The 24,615-nt window shown below is 43.3% G+C and overlaps 4 protein-coding genes across 8 annotated transcripts in view; 3 read left to right on the top strand and 1 right to left on the bottom strand.

The window, feature by feature from the left end:
• Nucleotides 1-266: 266 nt before the first annotated feature.
• On the top strand, nt 267-2,563 carry LOC118455144 (uncharacterized protein C3orf18 homolog). Its single transcript, XM_035913118.2, has 4 exons — nt 267-639; nt 738-763; nt 845-944; nt 2,361-2,563. The coding sequence occupies exons 1-4, from the start codon at nt 505-507 to the stop codon at nt 2,412-2,414; spliced, it is 315 nt and encodes a 104-aa protein (XP_035769011.2). The 5' UTR covers nt 267-504; the 3' UTR covers nt 2,415-2,563.
• Nucleotides 2,564-2,825: 262 nt separating this feature from the next.
• LOC148101992 (protein Bouncer-like) lies at nt 2,826-3,418 on the top strand. The gene is made up of 2 exons (XM_087844605.1): nt 2,826-2,848; nt 2,943-3,418. The coding sequence occupies exons 1-2, from the start codon at nt 2,826-2,828 to the stop codon at nt 3,397-3,399; spliced, it is 480 nt and encodes a 159-aa protein (XP_087700731.1). The 3' UTR covers nt 3,400-3,418.
• Nucleotides 3,419-4,949: 1,531 nt separating this feature from the next.
• Nucleotides 4,950-5,336, top strand: LOC148101991 (protein Bouncer-like). Its single transcript, XM_087844375.1, has one exon. The coding sequence runs from the start codon at nt 4,950-4,952 to the stop codon at nt 5,334-5,336; it is 387 nt and encodes a 128-aa protein (XP_087700501.1).
• A 722-nt stretch (nt 5,337-6,058) lies between these two features.
• Nucleotides 6,059-24,615, bottom strand: part of reln (reelin) — a 95,922-nt gene continuing 77,365 nt past the window's right edge. Inside the window, exons 34-65 of one of the 5 annotated variants that reach the window (XM_087843215.1) lie at nt 23,665-23,938; nt 23,434-23,574; nt 23,151-23,328; nt 22,952-23,036; nt 22,677-22,859; nt 22,361-22,529; nt 22,132-22,237; nt 21,800-22,026; nt 21,434-21,657; nt 20,970-21,114; nt 20,405-20,663; nt 19,979-20,228; nt 19,723-19,891; nt 19,084-19,224; nt 18,724-18,901; nt 17,361-17,554; nt 16,994-17,244; nt 16,752-16,906; nt 16,439-16,653; nt 16,115-16,292; nt 15,835-16,010; nt 15,645-15,751; nt 15,310-15,552; nt 15,040-15,215; nt 14,877-14,950; nt 13,872-14,033; nt 13,626-13,783; nt 13,249-13,474; nt 12,889-13,086; nt 12,316-12,414; nt 9,276-9,402; nt 7,445-7,511 (exon numbers count right to left, since the gene is read on the bottom strand). In XM_087843215.1, coding sequence (XP_087699341.1) covers nt 9,282-9,402; nt 12,316-12,414; nt 12,889-13,086; nt 13,249-13,474; nt 13,626-13,783; nt 13,872-14,033; nt 14,877-14,950; nt 15,040-15,215; nt 15,310-15,552; nt 15,645-15,751; nt 15,835-16,010; nt 16,115-16,292; nt 16,439-16,653; nt 16,752-16,906; nt 16,994-17,244; nt 17,361-17,554; nt 18,724-18,901; nt 19,084-19,224; nt 19,723-19,891; nt 19,979-20,228; nt 20,405-20,663; nt 20,970-21,114; nt 21,434-21,657; nt 21,800-22,026; nt 22,132-22,237; nt 22,361-22,529; nt 22,677-22,859; nt 22,952-23,036; nt 23,151-23,328; nt 23,434-23,574; nt 23,665-23,938 — 5,462 coding nt within the window. In that variant the 3' untranslated portion in view covers nt 7,445-7,511; nt 9,276-9,281. The other 4 variants (XM_087843217.1, XM_087843218.1, XM_087843214.1 and 1 more) reach the window with 4 other exon arrangements.

The following is a 24,615-nucleotide window of genomic DNA, read 5'->3' as shown; positions in this document are numbered from 1 at the left end:
ACATTAATTTTCAAAGCAGCATCACTTCTGACTTTACTGTATGTGTGTCAAAATGTTTTAAACGTGATCATAAACATGGATAAACACGTCGGTCCAGTTCAACTAACACACCGGACTACACTGAATACACTCCTCATGGAGGAATGCTATTGAGCAAGTTGAGATACGCGATCACTGTGTTTCAGTGGGTCACAAAGACTTGAAAGGAGCGAGAACGACATGCATGTTCAGGTAGTCCCCAGGTAGCACATAAGGTAAGAATACATTTAAGAAAGAAAAACGCAGATATGTTAAAATGCGTCGCTGTAGTATCCTTTAATCAGCCGCCTTTTCAGTTCAGTTTGAGACACGTAAATATTTACTGTACTGTACATACAGATTTGCTGGATCTTACATGCCACGGCGACATTTGTTTTTGCGTCTTTCTGTGGGAATGAAAGCAGAGGCACGGCACTGAATGTGTCACACAGGTGCGCAGCACAGACGGCTGCTATAAAAGGGACGATGGGGCAGGAAGAAATGCATCCGAACCACACAACTCCCCATATTTCACCAGTACCCAGCAAACCTGTATTTCCTGGTTACTATTCACTCATCCCTTTGGTTGTGCTCATACTGATTGGATGCATAGTGGCAGTGGTAAAAATGTTTATTTACTTCTGCACAATTCGCTTTCAAAATTATGTCTTACACATCTATTATAGTTGCACTTCTGTTTGGCTTGTGCTTCTCTTTAGGTTGTTTATATCAGAAGAAAAATGAGGTAAGGTAACTCCTGAAGTTGAAGCATCATCTTGAGCTCGGTTTGGGCTCTTTTATGTTCAGGTTTCTCTCTTTTTTTCAGATTGGATGATTTGCGGCATAGGTTGATTCCTTTGTACAGCTATGACCCTGCTGAGGAACAGGAAGACTGGGGTGATGCTGGCAGGGAGGATGAGGTCAATGTAGGCACATTCTTCTAGTAGATTCAGAGGAGTTAGAACGAGACTTTATATGTTTGTTTTGATTTTCATTTATGTACTGTCACCATTAAGAATCTTTGAGGTCAGTATTAAAGCTTCTGTTTACAATTGGCAGCCAACCAAAAGAAAGTTGACAAAGTATGGGACAAAAGAGCTCAAGCAGATTGAGTCCAATAAACTCGACTGGTTGTTATGTAGCACTTTTCTGCTCTACTTGAGCACTCAAACCACTTTATACTACAAACCTCATTCATTAAAACAGCATTTTTTTTTCTATGCGGATGTGCTTTCTAACATTCACACTCTAATAAACTCATCAGAAGGAACTTAAGGATCCTTCCTTAAGGAGGAGTCTTTTAAGGACAATGGAACAGCCTGTGATTTGAACCACAAACCTAGACACTGGTAGACAACCCACACTACCTCCAGAACCACAGGCACCCTAAACTGGATAGAAACAGATAGCCACATAATGAAAGGGACACCATTAATACAAATACAATGTTTCCATCAATCTAAGTACTTATGATGGCATGTTGGAGATTTAGAAACATGCCCAAGCACTCCTTGGCATGCAGACTGGAGCAGCCAGGGATTGAACCACCAACCTTCTGATTAGTAGATAACATTCACTACCTCCAGAGCTACAGCTACAAATACACCTATACAGGGCCTTTTAAAACTACACCTGTCCATGTTCATTGGTAAATTTCTATAATCAGTCACATACAACAGCTCTTGTATCATTTGTTACCATGTTAGCATCTTGCTAACAATTTGAACTGTAAGTTATTCTTCAGCTGTACTTTTTCTGCAGCTAGCGGCGTCTGTCATTTATTGTCTACTGATTTGCTTTGACTGGTTAATACTTCTATTTGAATCTGTTTTAACTGTGCATGTGCTCCCTTTCTCATTCTCGGGCTACCTATTTCTGCCCATTACTTTTGTGGGGGCTGTGATCCATGAGGTAGCATGGGTTGTCTACCAGTTCCAAGGTTGGTGGGTTAAATCCTTAGCTGCTCCAGTATCTTCCAAAGAATCCATGGGAAAGATACTGAACTGCAAAGTCCTCCTGATGTACTCATTTGAGTGTGAACATTAGATAGAAAACGCGTAAGCGTAAGGAAACAATTACTATTGTGGATGAGGCTTATAGTATAAAGTTCTTTAAGTGTTTAAGCAGAGTAGAAAAGTGCTATATAAGAACCAACTACATCTGATTCGTACTTTAAAATGTCACCTTCAGTACCCCTGTGTATGATTCACTGAAGTACAGTCACATAAGTTTTAACACTTCGATTACATATTTTCAACTTCATACTCGTACCCTCATTTCCTGTCATACACGTGGGTGGCAATGACCATTTCAGCTTATGTAGAATTTGATTTTCTTCACAGGAACCTTTGTACAAGGCGGCACAGCTTACCATTTCCTCTGGCTACGCAACATGATCACAAATTTCAGAAGAAACTCATTTAGGCAAATAAATCTTTATTTGCTGTACATGCTGCACAGCAGCAGCTTGTTGCCTGGATTCAAAGTGTATATAGAGGTTGTGGTTGAAACGTGACTTAAAGCAAACACCAGATGGCAATGTAACACTGCCTTTTTTTTCTTTTTCTTTTTTTTTAATAGGCTGCACAGAGTTTTATTTTAAAGGACAAAGCAAATGTTATTCCTGTGCAATAAACTGGAAGTTTAAAGTTTGAAAGGTGTTTGCGTGAATTCGTGTGTTTCTTCTTTCACGTGTGTGTGCAACGACATTAAAGACACACCTGTTTCTGATTAGCAATCAGAAGCTGGCGTTTTAAGGTTGCTTGAGTGGACACGTTTTCACATTTGCTGGGATTTTACAGAAAAAGATGGGATTGCAAAGAAAGACCAGGTGAACAGCACATACATGCCTTTAATTGAAATATTATTTCAGTATGTATTGTTTTGGTGTGAATTCACATTAGTCTGGGCTTCCATCTGTTTAGTCCATGCTGCTTCTTGATCTCCATCCTGCTGGTCTCAGCTGCGATCCTCCCAGCACTGGCTCTAGACAGCCTGCTGTGCTACTACTGTCCTCTGCAGCAGAAAAGCAAGCCCTGCCCCCAAACCACCAGCCAGTGTATGCCCGACCAGCGCTGCGCCATCTCCAGAGGCAACTATGGCTTCTTCCACATCTTGTCTTCTCAGGGCTGTGTGGACAGTAAATTCTGTGGCTCCCATAAAGTCATCTCTTACCAGGGAGTCAAATACAATGTCAGCTACACGTGCTGCTGTAAAAATCAGTGTAACATCCCGCCCAAATCCGACAGCAATCTGAAGAAGCTACTGGATTTGATTGCATTAAAGGTTGATCATGTCGGGAACACAGATGGTCTTAAAGAAGAGCCTTTGGATTCATGTCCAAATAACACAAGAACAACAATACCTGTCACTGATGCATAGGTACCTGTATTGTTGAAGACTGGGGAGAGTCCTGTTAGCCACTGGCACTTAAATCTTCAGAAGATGAAAGGCATTCAGTCAAATGTCTAAATCTCAGTCATTACTTTAAAAAAAAGTTTGTATAATTTTTTTTTTATTTTATTTTTTAAATGTATGATGTATTGTGTGACTTGTATTTATGCACCAGAGAGATGGACTTGTCAACCATCTTTCTGTAATGCCTATTTCCATATACATGTGTTTAAAAAAATAAAAGCACTGGCACAATCAAGCTTCTATTGGTGTAGCTGCTCTGTGTGAATTAACAAGCAGGTATAATCAAAGGTGTGGCCTGTACAGCTGGAGTCAGTGATGAGATTGGAGTTCAGCAGGAGAAGCTCTGAAATGTTTTGGCTGGACTTAAAATCTCTTAAATGACAAGGTGAGACTGTGCGAAGCTTCACACTAAAGTTGTTCCTGCTTTTTATCGTCAATGCTGGAAGTAGTCTGAATGTGATTATCAGAGGAAATCCTTCACACCAATACAAGAAATGGTGAAATTTCATACTTACTGCACAGCTGTACAAGTTGACCGGTTTTAAAGATAATAGCTGTGAAGATGTTGTCCATCTGTTTAATATAATGGATTTAAATGGCACTCACTTTGTTCCATTAATGAAAATAATATCACAGAAAAATTCAGCAGCAACGTTTCTTTCCAGTAATTATGACCCATTATGACATTTTATTTGTGAGCTATTTAACGTGGTAAATATAGTATCTAAATTCAGCCTTTACCAAGCAATAGAAACTTGCAGCTAACTAACATGTAAGTTCGGCTAAGGGGCCAGTGACTTATGAATCCCCTTACGGGGTGCTTCACTCTGCACAGCATTACAGTTTGGAGGTGTTGGGGAAAAATGGCTTCTATGAATCTGTGGAAAGATGTTGGTACTGAGGTTTTCAATTTGTTTTTCTTGTTTTTTTGGTTTTTTTTTTTTAGCACTTTGAGTATCAGAGTATCAGTTTTTCATCAGTCCACTTATTTACTGCAGGTGGTGCTGGAGCTCATCCCAGGCGGGTGGGGGTGAGGGCGTACACCCTGAACAGGCCACCAGTCTGTTGCAGGGTTAACACAGAGAGACGGATAACCACACATTCTCACATTCTCACACCTGCAGCCAATTTGCAGTCACCTATTAACCTAATGAGCTTGTCCTTGAGCTGTGTGAGGAAGCTAGAGTGCCTGGAGAAAGTTCACGGTACTGACCAGAGTCACTCTGGAGACAAGTGTTGTTTAGTCCAGTTATATTTAGGAGAAGGAGACATTTCTGCAGCTGAGAGACTTCCACTAACTGGTCGGTTTGCATAAAATAAATCTAATTTTTAAATGGCTTTGCAACCCGGACAGAAAAACGCAGTTGATTTATTGATTTAGTGAAATAACTATTTAAAATCTCTTTTTACCAGTGGCCTTTCGGTGTAGATTGCAAAAACTAAACCACTGTAGCACTAAGTATGTGTTTTACCCAAAGTTTAACAGATGCTTGTCTTTTCTTTGCAGCCTGAGCATGTTGAAGCTCCTGCATATCACTGGTTTGTGGCTTCACTTCCTCCTTCCCTCTGTGCTCTGTGACAACTTGCTTTGCTTCTACAGCCCCATGCTGGAGAAAGACAAGACACCCGAGTTTGTTGTGACAGAGTGTCCTCCCAGTAAGGTGTGCTTTAAGGCAGATGGCCTCTACGGCAACCACAGCGTCCTGTCAGCCAGGGGTTGCATGGCAAAAAAAGACTGCAGCCAGAAGCAAAAAGTCCACTTCAAGGGGACAACCTACACCGTGAGCTACAGCTGCTGTGATCAGCCGTACTGTAACTCGTGCCTGAACATCGCACTGGAACCCCTCTGTCTCACTTTAGCACTTGTAACAGTGTGGGTGATGGTCGGTGATGGTTTGTGAATACAGACGTTTGATGAACATGCTCAGAGGACTTGCTGCAGCCTGAGCCTGGAGTAAGGCTGAAGGTCTGCAGTGATATGTGGTGAACACCCAGTCTGAAGACACTGAGGTGTGCACTCAGGTGAAAGAAAGAATTTTATCATAAATGTCTTATTAAATTTGGCTACATATCCAAGATGTACACCACCTCTTGCCCATCGTCATCAGCCAGGTTCCTGCCCACTACAACCCTGTTTGGATCAATGGCTCTTTTTTTTTTTTTTTTTTTTTCTTTGTTTTTATAGTTCTCTGAATAAATATTTGAATAAATTATCAAATTTGATGCCTTTTGAATGTTTTCCCACACTCTTTTGTCACATACTAAGTCACACAGATATGGGGCAGGGATGGTTATGTTCTGTATTTTTCTTATTGTCATAATTTTACAGAAAATCAAAACAATTAACTGATTCCTACTCTCACGTGTCAGTTTCCAGAGATTTCTTTATCCCATTGACTTCTATCACTGAATTAAGTAAACATTTAGGAGCCACTCACTGACTTGCATCTTTCTTTACTACTGATATGTACACCATAGATAATTTAGATTCAGCCATACATGGCTTTAAATCTTTGTTGGGATCTGAGAGTGAGAGCCACAAAGGAGAGAAAGTCTAAAGCAAACAAAGTCCAGGCTTATTTTGCAGGAATGAACGAGAGCAGCTGAAGCAATGTGTACAGTATGAGGTTTGGACAGTTCTTTATTTCCCTTTTATAAGGCTGCTGGGTCTCCCCATAGTGGATATACATATATATACAGGAGATTGCTATACTGAAGTTACACTGAGGGCAGAGGGTCCATATTACACAGACTTCAAAAAACAACACTAAGAGCCTCACCTCCAGGTATCAGAAATCAGCAGAGAGAGGATGGGGTGGGGGGAAACAGCACAAGAGAAGAGGGAAGTGAAGGAAGAGGGGAGATGATGCAGTCCGAGAGCCTGACTCGACTGCCTAATAACTTAACACTAGAAAAAACATACAGATTTCACGCACAGTGCATCTTAAATAGGTCACGTGAAGAACCATTTACCATAAATATCTGTATTTTTCGGGAACCAACATATATAAAAAAATGATAAAAAAAACAAAAAAACAATTGCTGTTCAGTCTTTATTTTTCTTTTTTTTTTCTCTCTCCATATTTTCTCCTTTCCGTCGTCTGCAAATCGTTCTTTTGCTTCTTCTTCGTGTGGAGCCGGGGCTTTTCTCGCCCCGCCCCGATGTGGATAAACGAGGAAAAGGAAACAGAACCCAGCACAAACCGACCCTCCCCACCCCGCCCCCTTAAAAGCATATGAATTAGTATAAAACGAACGAACAAATGAACAGAACACCACAGTCAACTCATCACAAAAAAGAACCCACAGACACACAGAACAGCAAGAACACAGTACTTTTTTTTTCCTTTTTCTTTTCGTTTTTTCTTTTTTTTCTTTTCTTCTTGGGGCTTGATCACCATCACTCCTCCTAATGGTCAGCATCATCATTGCAGTCGTTCTTTCCGGGTGTACTTGTTGGCAGCGGTGGAGCGGTCCTCCCACCCGGTGGCTCAGTGGAACTGGGAGGCTGCTCTGCAATCGGCTGGTCAGTTCAGCAGTGATATATTATCTCTCAATTTCACAGTGCGGCAGGAAAAGAAGGGAGAAGGTGAAGAAGGGGTAGAGGGAGGGGGCTGGGACCCAGAGGGAAGGGTAGAGCAGGTGGGAATGGGAATCGGAGGAACCACAGCAACAATTACAAAACAACTAGAAATCCCGACCATCCCATGGGAACAAGTAAACAAAACAGCCTCTTCACTCCTTCCTTCTGAGTTTCAATCCCGCCGACCCATGGGTTTGGGAAGGCCTTGATTGGCTGGAGCGTAAACTGATTGGATGTTCCGTGTTTGTGGCAGAGGGGTCGGTAAAGATGGGCGAGGGAACTCTAAGGCTGACTGGAATCCACTGGATGGGTCTCAACAGGATGAGAATAAGGATGGTGTGTGGCAGGTCGATGTGTGGTTGGCACGTCAGAGGATGAAATCCCTACTCGCTGGGTTCAAGCACGGCGCTGCAGTGCCCGCCTCTTGCGGCTGTAGTAGTGACGCATGCCGGTCTGTCTGGCAAAGTTCATCATGTAGTTCTGTTTACGTGTGCTGCAGGGATACAAAGACAGTAAAAAAAAAAAAACAGAGGGAGGGAAAGAGGAGGGGGTGTGAACGTTAGCGACAGAGTAAAGAGCTGCTGCAAAAATCACACATTCCCATGCACGCACTTGAAACCATGCATTCACACGCACAAATGGCCGAATGCAGCTTCCGCACTCTCTCACATCCGGAGTCATGCTGGCTATTTTTTTTTTTTAAGTCACGTTTCAACCACAACCTCAAACACTCAACGCTTGCATGGATCCCACAGCTCAGAGAATGGGTGGCGCTACTCGATTTCATTACACTCTGCACAAATGAGAGGCAGCTAGATGGTGAATATGGCACTACAATTAGCTACATGTATCCATCGACTAGACCAAATGTAACACGACAAGACAGAAGACACAGGAGTCTACAGACACACTAAAACATACTAGGGAGAAACTCTGACACTGAGTGTTTGAGGTCAGAGGAAACAAAATAAGAAGAATTTTAAAAAATAATTAAAAAAAAAAAAAGCCATAAAGTGCAGGGTGGTGAGCGGGAACGGGTGGTTTTAAATCTAAGTAACAGAGAAAAGCTGCAGTAGATCATTCTTGCTTAGCCTGTTCATTGCCTCTTCCATCCAGCAGGGCGGTGCCAGTGAGCCAGGAGTGCAGCCAGGGCAGGCAGGGGAGGCCTCTGCGAAGCAGGGGGGAAGGGAGGGGGGCAGGAAGGATAGGGCGAGGTAGGTAGATGGTGCCAGTGGGTGTGATGGTTGATGCTGTACAGGCGAATGGTAGCGATATGTTTGTTTGAGAGCACGTGTGCATGCTGGTGTGTTTCTGACTTGTGGTCGGAAACCAGAAAGAAGTGAGGAGGAAGCTCCTGGCTCAGAGTTAGATGTCGTCATCCTCGGACAGACGGACAGAAAGCCATGAGTGAAAAAAAAAAGGATGGAGGGCTATCGCGACAGTCGATCCGTTAAAGCCATGCAAGGACGGAGGAGTCTAATGAAACTCTGGTCAACTGTGAGTTCATTTGAGGATAAGGATGTGAGATGCCCTGCACTGCGACTGATGCTGATGTATGAATGGAAGAAAAGATACATCGTCATTCACTGCTGAGGCTTGTGTGATAATAAATAAACTACAGCAAACAGTAATCTTTTTCAGGTCTGCTTGTGAATCAGCAGCCGTGTCAAAAAACAGTACAGCAGCCTGTAGTTGAGGTGGCAGCAAGAAGAAAACAGACAGATACAAGTATAGTGATGGATTACATCACACATATACACACAAACACACTACCATTGACATCTGTGCATGTAAATTGTTACATTTAAATGCCGCAGTGATTGCATATTCAAATCATAGCCGCTTTATTTGGAACCTTTGTGACCTTGTGTCGAACCATTTACAAAAATAAAAAATAAAAAATGCATGTCAGCAGAAAATTTACCAGCACTGTTCAGGATTTGTTTATCCCTCCATCCACTGAATTTTCATGGATATTGTTGTACTTCCTGTGCTAAGAGCTGTCTTTTAAAAACTGTGTGTTGGATCATTTTATCAGTGAGCCTCCAGCTGAACACTCTGAGCAGCTGACCTGCCCTTTGACCTGCCTGTAGGGGCTTACATGTTGGAGAAGGCATGGAGATGACCATGGTGGTGATGGCGAGGGCTGCGGTGTGTATGTGAAATCAAGGGTGTCTGCGGTGTAATAGGGAGAACAAAAGGAGCTGGGAGGAGGATGAGGGAGGGGGCTGCATTCAGGAAGAGGCGGAGAACTTACCTGACACTACAGCCATGCCAGAGGGAGCAGAATACAGAAGAGAGCAGAGGTTAGAGCGCGAGAGGGGAGAGGCAGTAGGAAGGGACTGCTGTCTCGTAGAAAGGTCTGGGAGGGTATGAGCCCAAGCCTGGGGAGGCGAGGGGCCCAAAGTGGGGAGAAGGGAGGAAGAGAGGAAGGCAGAAAGATAGTCAAAAGTTCAAGGAAGAAACAAGAAAGCGTGGGAAAGACAGAGAGAGTGAGGAAGGAAACAAAAATCGTGAAAGAAAATGGAGAACAAAAGAATAGGCAGAACAAGCGAGGAAACAGTAGAAAGATGTAAGATGGAGATATAACCAAAGGCAGAAGTAAAGAAAGAGAGCAAGATACACAGCAGTAATCCATCCATTGTATGCCAAAATTGTAAGACAAACAGGGAAAGAAAAGGGAAATACGGGAAGAAAGGAAAAGAGGAGGAGGAAGATGCGGAAGTACGGTAGGAATATAAATGTGGCACAAGCAAAAGGAGCGAGCATGACCGCATGATCGAAGGCATCGGTGAGGTGAGGGGAGCAAGGAGGCAGGGAGGAAAAGCGTGTGAAGCAAAAGAAAAAGATTGAGCAGGAGGATTGAGAGGAGAATGTGCGAAGGAGTGGTGAACAGAGAGAAATAAACAACAGAGCAAAATGTGAGGATCGCGGTCACTCCTTTCAGCAGACACTGTTGAAACCAAGCGAGTGCAAAGGAGGGAGTGGGACAGGTCGCGGCCATGTAGACCAGGGACAGCTCAGGTTAGGCATAAATGTGTGTGTCTGTATGAGTCATTATTTGCGTTTGTGTGCAACTTTGCATAATCTGGAAACCACATGGCTGTTGTATGCACCATCTGAAATGCTTTGGTTACACATCTGAATGACCAATCAGCACCTGCATGTGAGGGAATTTAAGCAATTTCCCAGAACAACATGCAGAGAATGTATTGAACATGCTTAACAATGTGCTATAAACCATGTTCATGATATCTTCAGTGCCCTGCAGAATCTCCACTTCTCCATTTAAAAAAAAAAAAGCCTGTCATTAGATTTAAACGCTGTAATCGACTTCCACTTTGATAAAACAGACTCATCCAGGTTATGAGCTACAATGTAACACACATGTAGAAAATGGGAATGAAAGACAGAGAAAAAACAATCAGTGAAAAGGTTCAGTATCCACAAGTTGAGTGAAGTTCAGTGAAATCAAATTTAAGAACAGCGCATTACCTAAAAGAAAGAAATACAGTAATGTTGTTTTTAGATGAAATGGATGTGACACCTAAAAACAAAGAAGACTGGTCAGACTGTGATTTCACAGCGGAACAAAAAGACACTTTTTAATAGATGTGAAGTGGCCATCACACTTTCCTTTGTTTTACATGGAAGACAAGAATGATCCTGTTCTCCATCCGTACCACATGTGAATTATTTCAGTTGCATTTTTTTATAGAGTGCCATTCACAACAAGAATCATCTCAGAACCACAGACCGTGTTAAAGACGGATGTAGCTGCACTGAAAGTAGTTTGCAGAGTCCTGCTCATTTTAAAGCCTTGAGCTGAGCATTGTGTTCCCAGCCCACAAGGTAGCGGCTTGCCAACTTCAAGCTAGCCATGCAATGATGCAAACCCCATCGTATTTTCTAGTGTCCCTTAGGTCAGACCATAATTTACAAACAAGCATCATATATTAAAGAAGACCTAGTGGTAAAAGCACAAACACAGAGAGCAGCTGTACTGGTGAAACCACTGGACACCTAGCTGGTACTGGGTTGGATCCCCTTTGGACTTCAGAACTGCCTTAATTCTACATAGCGTAGATTTAACAATGGGTCTATACTAACATGACAACATCACACAGTTGCTGCACATTTACCAGCTGCATATCCATGATGCAAATCTTCCATTCCATGTGGTGACTGTGGAGGCCGTGTAAGTACAGTGAACTCATTGTAGAGTTCTGGAAACCAGTTTGAGATGATGTGAGCTCTGTGACATAGCATGTTATACTGGTGGAAGCAGCAATTAGAAGATTGGTCCACTCTGGTCATAAAGGGATGGTCGTGATCAGCCAAATACTCAGGTAGGCTGTGGAATTTAAATAATGCTTAATTGATACCAGGAGGCACAAAATGCCAAGACAATATCTCCCACACCATGACAGCACCGCCATCATATAAGGCAGGATGTATCCATACATTCGTGTTGTCTAAGTGAAATTCTATCCTACCTCTCCATGTTCCTGCAAAAATTCATCTTCCACTGTCCAGTTTTGGTGAGAGAAAAATCCCATGGAGAAAAATGGTAACAGTAGGGATGCATCTTGGAAACCCAGATACACACACATATATGTACATGTATGACCACAAACCCATTACAAAGAGTAATTCCTGATGGGAATTACAAAAGAAATTGATCAGTAGGTTCAGATCAGTAGGCTACATCCATCATTTATATACAGTCTGTGTTTAGGACCTCACAGAGCATCTCAACAGTGATGCAACAAGGGACAGATAACTTAACTGCAAAATGGCGATAGTAACGGTAACTCAAGGGTGGATATGTAAACATGTGATTAATAAGAGATTTAGTAACTGCTTCTTGACAACTCAGTGGAAAAAAAAAGATTGATAACCTGTTTGCGTGGAAGATGCATGGATTCTACAAAACACTGAAAATATGATGACTTAACAGCAGGCGTTGATCTGCTGAACACAGAACAGCCATCCACAGACATTACCCATCACCGCAAAGCATGCTGCAGTAAGTTTTGTGCCCTGATTGCCTGACACCAGAAGCTGCGATTAGCATATAAAAGAAAGTGATTTCTCATGAGTTTAGTTGTGGGTGGCAATCAGTGCACACCTGTGTGCTAACTCGATCACTGTGCGAGGGTGGAGTGCAGAGGGAACCATTTGTACAGTTGAGTCAGAGTCAAAGGTAGCGTCGGGGGTAGATCAGGGCTCTGTGGGGGGCCAGTTTGGGAGGGGGTAGGAAAGAGCCAGATGCCAGCTGGGAATTGGGTACTCACAGAACTACTTCCACATGGTCCAACGCCCACTGGTCGTGTCCTGCACCATCGTGTCTTGGCTGCCACCATCGCAGCATCACCCCTTTAACCCTCGCCTCACTGGAGAGATCATGGAAATGATTGAAGTGTCAGTGAGGGGCAACACACTTATCAGGGTTTATATCAGTGTTACACCAGCCTAATGGCATTTATCACACAGGTAACTGTGTATTAAACACACTGTACTTACTACCTTACAGAGTTTTTTCAACTATTCATTTGTTGTAAATAGAGTTAAAAATTCCCAGATGATTTAAAAGCCACTTCTCAGAAACGATTACTTTTTAGAGCATAGTAGTTATTAAGAATTACTCAACATGAATGTTGTATGACTTACTAGCTGCTGCGGAGGGTTATTAAAACTAAGAAAATCATTACACTTTATTAATGATGGAATAAAAAGCACACGGTATTAGTTAAACATTTAAAAGGCCAAATACAAAAAATCCTATAAAAATCAGGCATTAATGAAGGATAGCTTCATTTAAACTGAGTATATAACAATGTGTTTCTGGATTTGTGTGCATCACTTACAGAGGAATGTTGTAGGAAACTCTCTGAGCCTTTATGAAGTCTTTGGGCTGGTGCTGGGCGATTACATGCCAGCTGACTCCATTATTGATGCTGTATTGTAGCAGCACGGCCCGGTCAACCGTGTCAGCTTGATCTAAAGCTATGTTACAGCTTTCTGTCTGTGCCACGCTGCCAATCTGCAGCACAAACATGATCTTACTGTAAAGGAAGAGAAGAAAGGAATGAAAAAAGATTAGAAAAAAGACATTTCCAAGATTGACAGAACAGAGTATTCTGTGGAAAAACAATTTTTTGGGCTTCTGACTGAAGCAAATTGGCCTGTATCTGTATGTAGTGAGTTTATTTATGTTTTGGTAGTACCTGTACCTAGCTCTAGTGAGGTCCAGCGGTTTAGTAACTGCCTGCCTCATCTTACAGCCATTAAAGTAGAGTGAGTCTCCGTGGGCGTGCGGTGACAGCTGCCCACATCCACTGCCCACTCCACCACCCTGGATCAGCTGCCAGCTCTCCTGAGACACGCTGCCTGATTCAAAGTTGTCCTTGATGGAGCTGGGCAGGTCACTGCTGGAGAGGGAGCAATCGTCACCTGTTGGAGTGAGCAGAAGCAGAGGGGAAGAGACAAATATTTAGTCCCTTTGACCTTTTTCTATATCATATTACACACGGAGCCTTTTTCTGCTTAACAATTCAACTGATTATTAAAAAAAAGCTGTGTGTCTCTAATATATTGAACATACCATGGTGCCCCTCATCACAAATGCAGACTACTCCACTAGTACAGTAGCCGTGGCCACTGCAGAGCCCCGGGCAGGCCTCGCCGATGTAAACATGGTCCACTGCCCAGCTCTGCCGCTCTCCTGTTCCATCCTTTTGAATCCAGCGGAACTGAGTAGCCCTGGAAATATATGATAAATCACAAAAGCCTTATACTACTGCAATGTAAAGAGCTGTTGATATGTATCACTTTAAAAAAGAGTGTGTACCCTGAGGAGACATGATCTGGTAGCTGGACAGTGACCCTGGTCCACGTTGAGCTGTTGACTGGACTATAGATTGTGGATTCGTGGAATTGGAAAGGGGAACAGCCCACGTTGTTAACTGATGAAGGGAGGCACTCTGACTGCACCAGCTGCCATGAGTCAGACCTAAGAAGGGAAACAGTCGATATACAGTAGATAATAGGAGTGAGGGGAATAAATTCATACAGCATGGTGTTGCAATATTTTGTGTGGCAATATTGGATTAATACAGGGCCCCCAAAAATATAGTTTTTCTTATTTAATAAATTAAAAATAAAACAAATACTGAGATAATGTTAGCAAAGCAAACTTACATTGAATCAACTCTACCGATCCAACACTAGACACGCTTAGCTACACAAAGGTGTCCCCTGATGTAAAAGCATGCTAAACAGCTCAGTCGTGCAAGTAAAAATAGGACAGAATTTTTGAATTTTTCGACATCCTGCAACTGATTGCAATTTTATTGGTGACTAAATGATGGCACAGAGCTTGAGGGTGCTGCACATTTCCCACTTTTGATTGCAGAAGTTAGAAGTTGCCTGAAAGGAGGCAACCTTTCTGCAGACAGTCACAGTTTGACTTGGACTGACTGCAGTCACTCTCAGAGAGATGGTCCAAGGTCTACAAATAATTGGTGTCTAATTTATGAATGCAGACATGTTGACGTCAGTTTGAATGAGTTTTTGTCAATGAGCACAACTCGATGGGGACTGAACTCATCCGATTTCTGTCTGATCATATCAAAACAAGCAGCAAAGGGAAAGGGAAAAAAAGAAGCAACCCTATCATTTTGCTAACTCGGCAGATAGCAAAATGATAGAAATCAGAATAAAATTGTATTGTGAGTGAAGTATTATGATAATATTGTATGGTGGGGTGTCTGCGGAGTCCCAACCCTACTAGATACCAGAGCTACCAGGAAATGGGACACATTTAATTATTAGCATCAGGCTGTGATATTCTTACCTTGCATCCTTCCTGTACTGCAGCAGGACAGAATGATGGTCTTCACAGGTGTCTGCCTCACAACCAACAACAATCTACAACAGCAAGAGGTATAAGACACCAACTAAGACTTAAAAGACGTAAGATAAAAGACCGACATTACAGTATTCTTTCAGTTCTGTACCTTGAACTGTAAGATATATCCAGGCTGCACAATGAGCTCTCGAGTGGCCAGGATGTTGTGTGTCTTATCTTGGTTCTTGTTGGGCCAGTACAGGTGAAAAGAGGGATTTCCACAGAAGCCTGCCGTACGAACGGCATTAGGGTAAAAGCTCCAGCTTTCCTCGTGGGAAACACCCTCTAGCGAAGGGCAAAGAAACAGGTGGTTTCCATCATATTTACTCATTGGTCATGCCATATTAGCACCTAATCGCGTAAAATCATACAAACTCACCGTCATCAAACGTGTCGAGCAGGGTGGATGGGTTGATGTCCGACCCTCCCACTAATATGTTGTCTATGGCCCACTGAGCTCTTTCCAGGCTCGGGGTGGCGAGGCCAGAGGAAATGGTAAAAGGCTGCCACCAGCGCAGGCGAGTAGCATTGGTTAGGGCTCCTTCGGGCAGCACAATGTAGTCTCTTCTCACCGACACATACTTCAGATAGTCCATCTCGTGCAGCAGCGTCCAGGACACACCTGAAGAAGAATTAAAGGCAGAATGAGACATTTAAAGACCGAAAACAGATAAAAGAGGAACAAAAAAAGGAAAAAACACACAGTGACTCCACCTCCATCAGTAGAGTAATCCAGCAGCACTCCCTCTTTACGACAAGTTGGACGGTGGCACATGGTCATGTTATCTTCACTTCCAATCCTCGCCCAGTATTCCACAAACCTGCAAAAAATAAACACGGATTTAAAAATAAAACTGCTCTTCTTGTAACTTAAAGCTGCCATTGAAAAAAGTTAAATACTGACTTGGCTCCCCGTAGATCCAGATCAACAGTGACAGCCTGTCTGGCATCAGCCCCACCGAAATACAGGGCTGTCCCCTCTACCAACACACCACAGTCCGTACAGGGCTTACCACCCTCCAGCACCTGCCACTGAGGACCTGTTGCCCCTTCCCAGTCAAAACGCTCCTTTAGAGTAGCCTACAGGGTAAACACACACAAATGCACGTGTATTTAAATCACGACCTGCTTCTTTTTTTCTAGTCTGTCTTTCCCGGGAGGAAAAAAACATGTATCAAAGCTACCTTAAGAGCAGTGCTAGCGTAGCAGTTTGGTCCAGTGAATCCTGGATCACAGAGACAGCGCTGATCCAGACAGTCTCCGTGCCCCCCGCAGTGACCGTCACACGCTGGCCCGATGTAAAAGTTCTCCACAGCCCACTGAATGTCTGAGTGCTGCTGGTAAAAGCGGAACCGCACCGCACTTAAGAAAAAGACAAGATAGACTCGTTGAGTAACATGCATACAATTTTCAGCAACAGTAATGTAACTTATTCATAACTGTATGTGATGATGCTGCAGTTAAAAATGAAGCAGCTCCGGTGGCATTGTTGACGTGAAATGACTTACGTGTCAGCCAGACTTTCAGGCAGAGGATAGGCTACCCTCTTCCAGCCATTAGTGGGGAAGAAGACTGACGGCTGGGAGACCTGACCACCACAGCGGGGGTCAGCAGGCAGGCACTGAGGCACCAGGTACTTCCAGGTCACTCCAAAGTCTACTGAATACTGAATGTGAACTTGCCGATCTGCGTGACGCTCTGGCAAACTGCAGCCAACAGCGATCTGAATGAAAACACAGACATTAACAAACAGTGATTCAAAAGGTGTAGAGCAAAAAACAAATAAATGTTTTGACAGGTTACTTTAGAATCAGTGGTTACCTTGAACTGCATTACCCAGCCCTTATCTGGAACAATATCATGAGTGACAGCATACACCTCTCTACCGTCGGCATTTCCGCACACCATGACCCCGTCAGGAGAGCCACAGAAGCGCTGCACCGAGCAGTCCTCTGAGAACAACCAGTGATCGCTCACTGAAAACAAAGAACGTTAAGAGAAGAAAACATAAGTTGCTTCTGAGAAGAAAAAAATTAAAAACGCAGTGATTGATTGAACAATACCTATTGGCGTTTCTTCCTGCTCGCTCAGCTGACCTATCCTTCCCAAAGTCCCATCAGCAGGAGCCCTCTCATGGTTAGGCAAGGCCACCCCTCCAAATGTATCAGAGATCTGTGCCCGCGGGTCAGAGCCAGCGATGAGGACGTTATCTAGAGCCCAATCGCTGTGGTCTGCTCCGTCATGCTGAGGCTGCCACCAGCGCACACGTACTCCTTCCTGACGGGCAGCAGGGGGCAGCAGCACATTCACAAACCTGAACAGATGATAAGATAAAGACATTCACACCTATCCCGGTTCTCTCCAGCTGTGTGCAAGCAGGTATGTCCATGGGAGGCAGGTAAAAAAAAACAAAAAAAAAACAACACATACCCAGGTTTGGTGTACAGATCATAAAAGATTTCCGTCAGCAGATGCCAGTTGATGCCACCATTCAAACTGTACTCCAACAGGACGCCCTGGTTGCGGTTACTCGGCGGGACCATGCAGCCGTACATGAAATAGAACTGGATGAACTCGGCGTTGGTCAGGTTCAGGTCCACTGTTACCAGCTGACGGCTGCAGCTCTGTGCACACATAAAGAAATTTGAGCCATTTGGATATTTGGAATCATGTTTCTAAACGGATGACGTTTTTAAATAAATATCCAAAAATCAGCATGCAATCAATCACGATCTGTTGTTTAATTACAGAACATAACAAAAGCAGTATGACGAGGTGTAAATAACGATCATAAATCCTAATGTTAGATGTAAACAGCTGTTCCCATGATTTTTCTCTGGCCGTGTTCCTCCCAGATTAACATCAGCCTTCCAATAAATATTCACTTACAAGACTGCTCTAAATGTCTAGGGAAAACTTCACCTGCTCATAAAGGCTGACAGATAGTTACTTTGTGGTTTGTTTTTCAATCATCTGTTTGCTGCACTGCATCTGCAAAGTCTGCCACAATCTTTGTCATGTTTTAGATTTTTATTTTACTCCACTGTGTGTCTAATTCTTCCTTTTTCCATTGTTTGTGTCTGATTCTGTCCACCAGTCCTTTCTTACCCTTCTCAACCTGTATCAATTTAGTCTATTTGTCTTCTTCAGTCTCTGTCAGTTGTCATCTCATCTCCTCCTGCAGTCCCTGCATTATCCCTTCTTTTTATTCTGATGGTTCCCTGTTTCTCCTTTGTTTTTGATGCTTTGTTGGATTTTTTTTGCCACCTCTATGCACTGTTTTTCTTAACCTTTAAAATCTGTTCAGATAAAGTTCAGATGAAAATATGACCCAGTGGAGAAAAAGACAATCAGAGAATTACCAAAACAGAGAAAATGTGCAGAAAGAGACATGTCTGTCTAAGATTTCAGTCTGCACAAATGAGAACATTTACTTGTGTTCACCCCTGTGTGCATTGCCCCCTGTAGTATAGCCGCTTTCAGCTCACTTATTCATGAGGGGTCACCACAGTGGGTAGCTCTGCATATTATATGTTTCCTAACACAATCCCCAAATGATCTGTATCTCCTCCTGGGTGTGAAGCCTTCACTTGTTTGGTGAATGTGTGTGAACCCACAACACTGGAGCCACTTAAAATTTGTCATCAGATAAAAAAAGCTATTGCAGGTGATGATTTACAGCTAAGGGTTACAGACATTCCTTGCTTGTGTCAGGTCATACTGTTTAATGGTTTTTATATCATAAAATGAGGAAAACGGAGACTCGAACAACAAAGGTGCTTTGTAGACTTACCCCACTGAAGTGCAGAGCAGCTCCAGAAGCCACAGCTCCACACACAGTGCTGAGTTTCCCACCAGTGAGTACGTGCCAGTGACTGAGCGAGGGAGCTCGACTGAAGCTGTCCTTCAGCTGGGAGGGCAGAGGGACCACGGGCTCATCGCAGTATTCTCCACCCCACTCTGGGTCACATCTGCAGACACAGATCAGCAGATACTAATACAAGCTAGCTTTCAAAGCATAGTGAACTTGATGAGTTAAACATCGCAACAAAAACACCTTCTATACAATTATGAGTAAATAAAAGCAGCCCAAATATTATTCTGTATACCGATTCTGCTTTTAGACAGAACACCTTCTGCTGCTGGCACTTACACGCAGGAGCTCTGTTGGCAGCGCCCATGTCCAGAGCACATATCTGGGCAGCCATCTCCGATGTAGAGGTTGTCAAGAGCCCAGGTCTGCTGCTTGTCAAAGGGAGCCTGCTGGTACCATCGGAACCTTGTGGCTGGAGACCTAACAACATAAATTAAAGTTGGAGATAGACTGGAGCAAAGTATGCAAGCTAGTTCAAGCAGACAACTCAGGGTATACAAAACACATACTGTAACACATCTCACTGTCCTGTACTGTAATATACCAAAAACAACTTCCTAATTTGGTAGTCTATTTAACCTGCACATTTTCTCTTCTCTCCTTCTGTTGTGTCAGTGCTGCTGCTCCATTGTTCCCTGCTGCTTTAACTGCATCCACTCATGTAGGCGATGTTTGATTATCAAACCCCAATTGCTCTGCATATTATGCCTGTTGGGAGTGATGAGTTGGCACATATAGATGCTAAACTGGATCTATCTTTTTCACCTGTTATTTCAAATGCGACTCATCTGAATTAGATCGTACTGTAACTGTTACAACACAGCCACTTCTTTTCCCCCTCAAACACAAGAGAATGTTGTAGATTTATGATGATACATTTGTTCCTGTTTCTGAATAAAAGAACCGGCCTGCGCTGACCTGGCATATGACGGGATAGGCAGGGTGACACGACCCCACTTGTTATAGATATCAGAAACCAGAAGTCGCTGCAGAGTGTACGAAGAGCAGTCGGGGCTTGTGGGCAGGCAGTCTCTGACCACAGGCTGCCAGGTCAAACCAAGATCCAGGGAATATTCTAGCTCTACAGCTGCAGAGAAACCAAAGAGGTTAATTTCTTTACTCCACTTATTTTCTTTTAATACTGCACCAATAATGGCTTTATTAATGTACTTACAGTAGCAGGAGTTTGTGACTGAGCAGGAGGCAGAAAAGTCAAACTGGATAAATGCATCTTGACCCAGACTGATGTCAGTGGTGACGGCATAGCGTGTGTTGGACTTCTCAATAAAAGCAAAAGCGGGTCCGTCTGAGCCACAAACAGGCATTCGGGTCCCTCCTGGGTGGAGGAGCCATGAACGTCCATCGATTGAGGAGAAATCATCTTCTAGTGGTCCCCAGCCACTGGCACTGCCACCTACCACCACCTATGGATTAAAAAAAAGCAAATGTTTGCATGGTCAATGCAAACAAGGAAGGAATAAAAAGTAAATTAAAAGGTTTAAGATAGTTTAGATAGATAATAATCTTTTTTCAAACCAGTATTTAATTATAAATGATTGAAACACTTGATGAATGGCTGTTTGGATGATTATCAATGTACCTGATCAATGACCCACGGGCTGTAAAAGTGTCCATTTTCAGAAGGTTGCCACCACCGGAGGCGAGTGTACGTGGTGCGGGCACGCAGTGGGATCTCCAGGGCAACCAGACGAGCCTGATTACTGCTGTTGCTGAAGAGGAATTCCTGCAGGAGTCCCCAGGTCAGACCTCCATCCACAGAGAACTGCAGCAGGACCGGCTGAGAACGGGGGTCCGGTGGTGCTTTACCACAACCGAGGCGTAGGAAGAACTGAACAAACCTGAAGAGCCCAACAATCAACGTATGACATTCAGCTAGATTCAAAGAATGCAGGAAAGGGCGATTCATTGAACTGGGACTGTTGTGGAGGGCTGCACCACTAACCTTATAAGGACATAAAATTAATAATGAGAAAAATTGAGTTCAGCCTGTTGGTGGGGCCCTCCACAACAGTCCCAGTTCATCATGTAAGTCCTTAGAAAAATTAATCACCCACTCATAAAAAAATGGCTTAGATCAGTTATTTGGAAAAAAAAAAAACATAAATGTTTATTGCATTCATTCTTTGGTCCAGATGTAGGTATACCTTGCATTTGACAGGTCCATGTCATTGGTGACCAACATGCGTAGGCCATCCTCACTGAAGAACAGGTGGTTCCCACTTGACATGATGCCACACTTCCTGGATGGTTTCCCACCGCTCAGGAGTCTGAAGTGTTCAGCGGCTCCCCCTACAAAAGAGGAAGTGGAAAGTGTGTAGAATTTACAAACATACAAAACTTTTTTGCAAACAACATGAATGCATGAAACATAATTAACATAACAAGAGTAAAAAAAAGTGGAAAAATAATGCTTTAAAATGTTCTGGAATTAACCAATTTTCACTACAGTGAGTGAAATAACCCCAAAAATGCTCACATGCTATTTCACATGGAGACAGAAGGTGAATTCAAACAGCCATAAAAATATAAACTTGACTTCTGACTTGGATCCATAATTATAATCTAAGTTTAAATATAAGATTTAATATGCTTCTATATGTTGTTGTACCTTCAAAGTCCTCTTTAAGGAAGTCAGGATTGGGGGTGTCAGGCACAGAGCAGTCAGGTCCAGAGTAGCCAGGGTCACATACACAGTGACTACCACCCACACAGGCTCCATGACCATTACACATGTCCTGACACTGTGGGCCAATGTAGATGTTGTCTAGGGCCCATGTTGGAGGAGAAGAACCAGTTGAGAAGAAACCTTGATACCAGCGGAACCTCACTGACCTATGAAATAAAAAAGAAAACTAAGGATTAATGAGGCAGAGAGACAGACATAAACAGACTGCATCCTGCAAGAAACTCATTAAGGAAGAGTATAGTATAGTATAGTCAAATTGTTATGTATTTAAACCGTTATAGTCCTTACCCACAGAGGCGGAGTTTGCCAAACTGAATTACCTCCCTTCTCCAGCCCTGAGTAGTGCCAGGGAAATAGATACTGGCAGGGTGAAGCTCTGTGGAGCAAAGCGAGGACGGTTGTGGTCCGCCTGCACACAGTGGAACCAAGAGGTGCCACGTGGCACCAAAGTCCCGTGAGAACTCAAGACGCACGGGGTAAGCAGAGGAGCTTTCAGCTGTGCAGCCCACATTAATCTGGAGAGACACATACAAACAACATGAGTGAAGATGACAAGCCAGGATTTATTTGTTTTTACTGTAAGATTTACGACCGTTGCTTTGATCAAGAAGTCAGTGTACCTCAAACTGGATGATCGTGTTCTCATTTACATCAATATCTCTGGTGGTAATAGAGTGCTCTCCAAGCTCACTGGAGACAAACACCATAGCTGACTCATCCTCCTCCCTGCATCAATCACATTTAAGGGTAAAATTATATTTTGCATGTTTCATCATCAATGAAAGCACAGATGAAGCAAAAACCCAAACACAGTCACGAATGACAGTGTCATTATCAACAAGTTCTTACAGGCCAGTCTTCTGGTAGGGGCAGTAGAGACCAGTGTTTCCCCCTGGAGAGAACAGCCAGTTGGACTCATTGGGGCCTTCCTCAAAACTGTCTATCACCACTGGGGGGTTGTGCAACGAGCTGCCATCAATGATGAGATCATCTATCACCCACACTTCCTCCTTCTTGCCTAAAGGGGATAATATTGTGGAGATTAAACACTCAATCTGGAAATTTGACCTTCCAAGTGGGAAAGCAAATGTGAGAACAATAGTTGTAATAAAAGTGAATATGGATGAGCGACATCTAAGCATAAAAGTGGTGGTTTCATACTCACCGCTGTTGTAGGGTTGCCAGAGTCTGAACCGAGTGGCGTTGGTCTGAGCGCTGGCTGGCAGTGGCAGGTGAAGGAAGAGAGTGTCAGTTGAAGCTGGGAAGTAAAACTCATCTAAAAGCAGCCAGCTGATTCCTCCATTCACAGAGTACTGCAGCAGCACTGAGTGTGAGCGCTCTGGCACACCTAGAGAGACCCAAAAGGATGTACTGTTATACTCATATGACTTTAATTTGTTGTTTACAAAAATGTAGCTATAAAAGTGAGTTTTGCAGTACCTTTAGTGATGAATTTGAAGGAAAACTGGATATAGAGAGTACTCGTGCAGTCAAGATCCCGGGACACAATCATTCGCAGACCATCCTGCAAACAAACAAGTTTGTTGTTGGTCAGTTCTAATGTCAGTGATCTGAAGAGTTCAAGCTGTATCTGTTTGATTCAGCTGGCTCTTCTCTGCATGGTGTTTAGGATGCCTACCCCTTTGAAAATAAGAGCAGTGCCAGACTTAAGAGGCTCTCCGCTCAGAGTTCCCCTCTCGGCTCCATAAACTTCAGGCCAGGTTTCCTGTTGCAAGTTCTCATTAAAGTCCTCTCTTAGCACAGATGGCAGTGGGGCCAAAGGCACACAGTGCGCCCCTCCATAACCCTTGTCACAACTGCGTGAGCACAGGAGAAAACAGAAAGTTAAGAAGGATTTGCATCTCTGTAAAAAAAGCGACTTTAAATGAATGAACTGTGTAGAAAAGCAAGCTTTTACATACACACAGTGCCCGTTGTCACAAAGACCATGTCCAGAGCACATCCAGGGGCAGCCAGGAGCAAGTAGCACATTATCTAGAGCCCATCCTTCTGCTCCAGGGGTAAAATGGGTCTGAATCCAGCGGAAGCGAGTTCTAGGGGAACTGAGATCCAAGAGTTTGTAGCTCAGAAGAGTAGCTTAAGAAAAATACAGCAATTCTCTCTACTGTGTTTTAGAACATAAAAACACATACTTAGCTGCACTAGGCAGGTAGACGGTGATCCTCCTCCAGTGTTTGTACTGCGTTGATGTATAGATGGAACTCTGAGTATATCCAGCACAGCCGATGGCTGGGGGCACACACTCTGGTGTGATGAGAGACCAGTGGCGACCACAGTCTGTGGAGTACTCCAGTCGCACACCGTGGGAAAAGGAGGTGGACTTACTGCAGCCCATGCTCAGCTCAAACTGCAGGAATGAAGAGCCTGTGACCTCAAAGTCCCAGCTTTCTGCATATCTGGGTTTTTCTGTAAGCATAGTATAAGAACAACGTTACATGTATCCAGTTCCTTATACTAATTTTTTTTAGTGTCTGTAAATGTCAAAATGTTGTGAATTATATTTGGTTATCATATTGTATAAAGATTACTTATGTAAAAATTCCAATAGGTAAATGTTGAAATGTGGCCATGTTTTGAGAAAAGAGCTTGACAATCAGTGTTTCATGTGTTCGCACAGGCGCACGGGAGCTTTATGTTTATAGATGCGTTGCCAAATTGCTCTTGCTGTGGCCGTGTAATGAATGGCCCAGTTGTAATGTACTATTTGTAAATCCGCTACGTGTAAATCCGCTCACAGCATGGTGCAAGCATAAATAATAGGCAGGATGTTCAATCAGGTTTGCGCTCATTAATAATGCAGGACCCATGGCGCCACAGTAAATGGGTGATTCAATTTCAGTCTGTTGTGTATAAAATATGCTGTGATGTCCCTGCACTGCTACTTGTGTGGCTTGTTTGAGGCACTTGTGAGTAGGAATGTTCAGTAAGTCCGCGATATATTGGATGAGCTTAATCATAATCACAATGTGTACTATACGCGTTCCAGTTGTTTAATATTGCAACGTCTTTCCATTTCTTCTTGTGCAACTGAGTAGTGCAGCTCTTTTGCTTTGCATTCATGCACTTCGAAATATTCACACTAC

The sequence above is a fragment of the Neolamprologus brichardi genome, chromosome 7 (genome assembly GCF_056152115.1).
Source record: "Neolamprologus brichardi isolate AB-2024 chromosome 7, ASM5615211v1, whole genome shotgun sequence".
Lineage (NCBI taxonomy): Eukaryota > Metazoa > Chordata > Actinopteri > Cichliformes > Cichlidae > Neolamprologus > Neolamprologus brichardi.
The sequence above is the reverse complement of the archived record's forward strand: the minus strand, read 5'-3'. Positions and strand labels throughout refer to the sequence as shown.

Coding starts and splice junctions, on each gene's coding strand:
- LOC148101991 (XM_087844375.1), top strand. CDS start 4,950: ATGTTGAAGCTCCTGCATATCACTGGTTTGTGGCTTCACTTCCTCCTT.
- LOC148101992 (XM_087844605.1), top strand. CDS start 2,826: ATGGGATTGCAAAGAAAGACCAG. Junction 2,849..2,942: donor GGATTGCAAAGAAAGACCAG/GTGAACAGCACA, acceptor CCATCTGTTTAG/TCCATGCTGCTTCTTGATCT.
- LOC118455144 (XM_035913118.2), top strand. CDS start 505: ATGGGGCAGGAAGAAATGCATCCGAACCACACAACTCCCCATATTTCA. Junction 640..737: donor TTGGATGCATAGTGGCAGTG/GTAAAAATGTTT, acceptor GCTTCTCTTTAG/GTTGTTTATATCAGAAGAAA. Junction 945..2,360: donor GCAGGGAGGATGAGGTCAAT/GTAGGCACATTC, acceptor TTTTCTTCACAG/GAACCTTTGTACAAGGCGGC.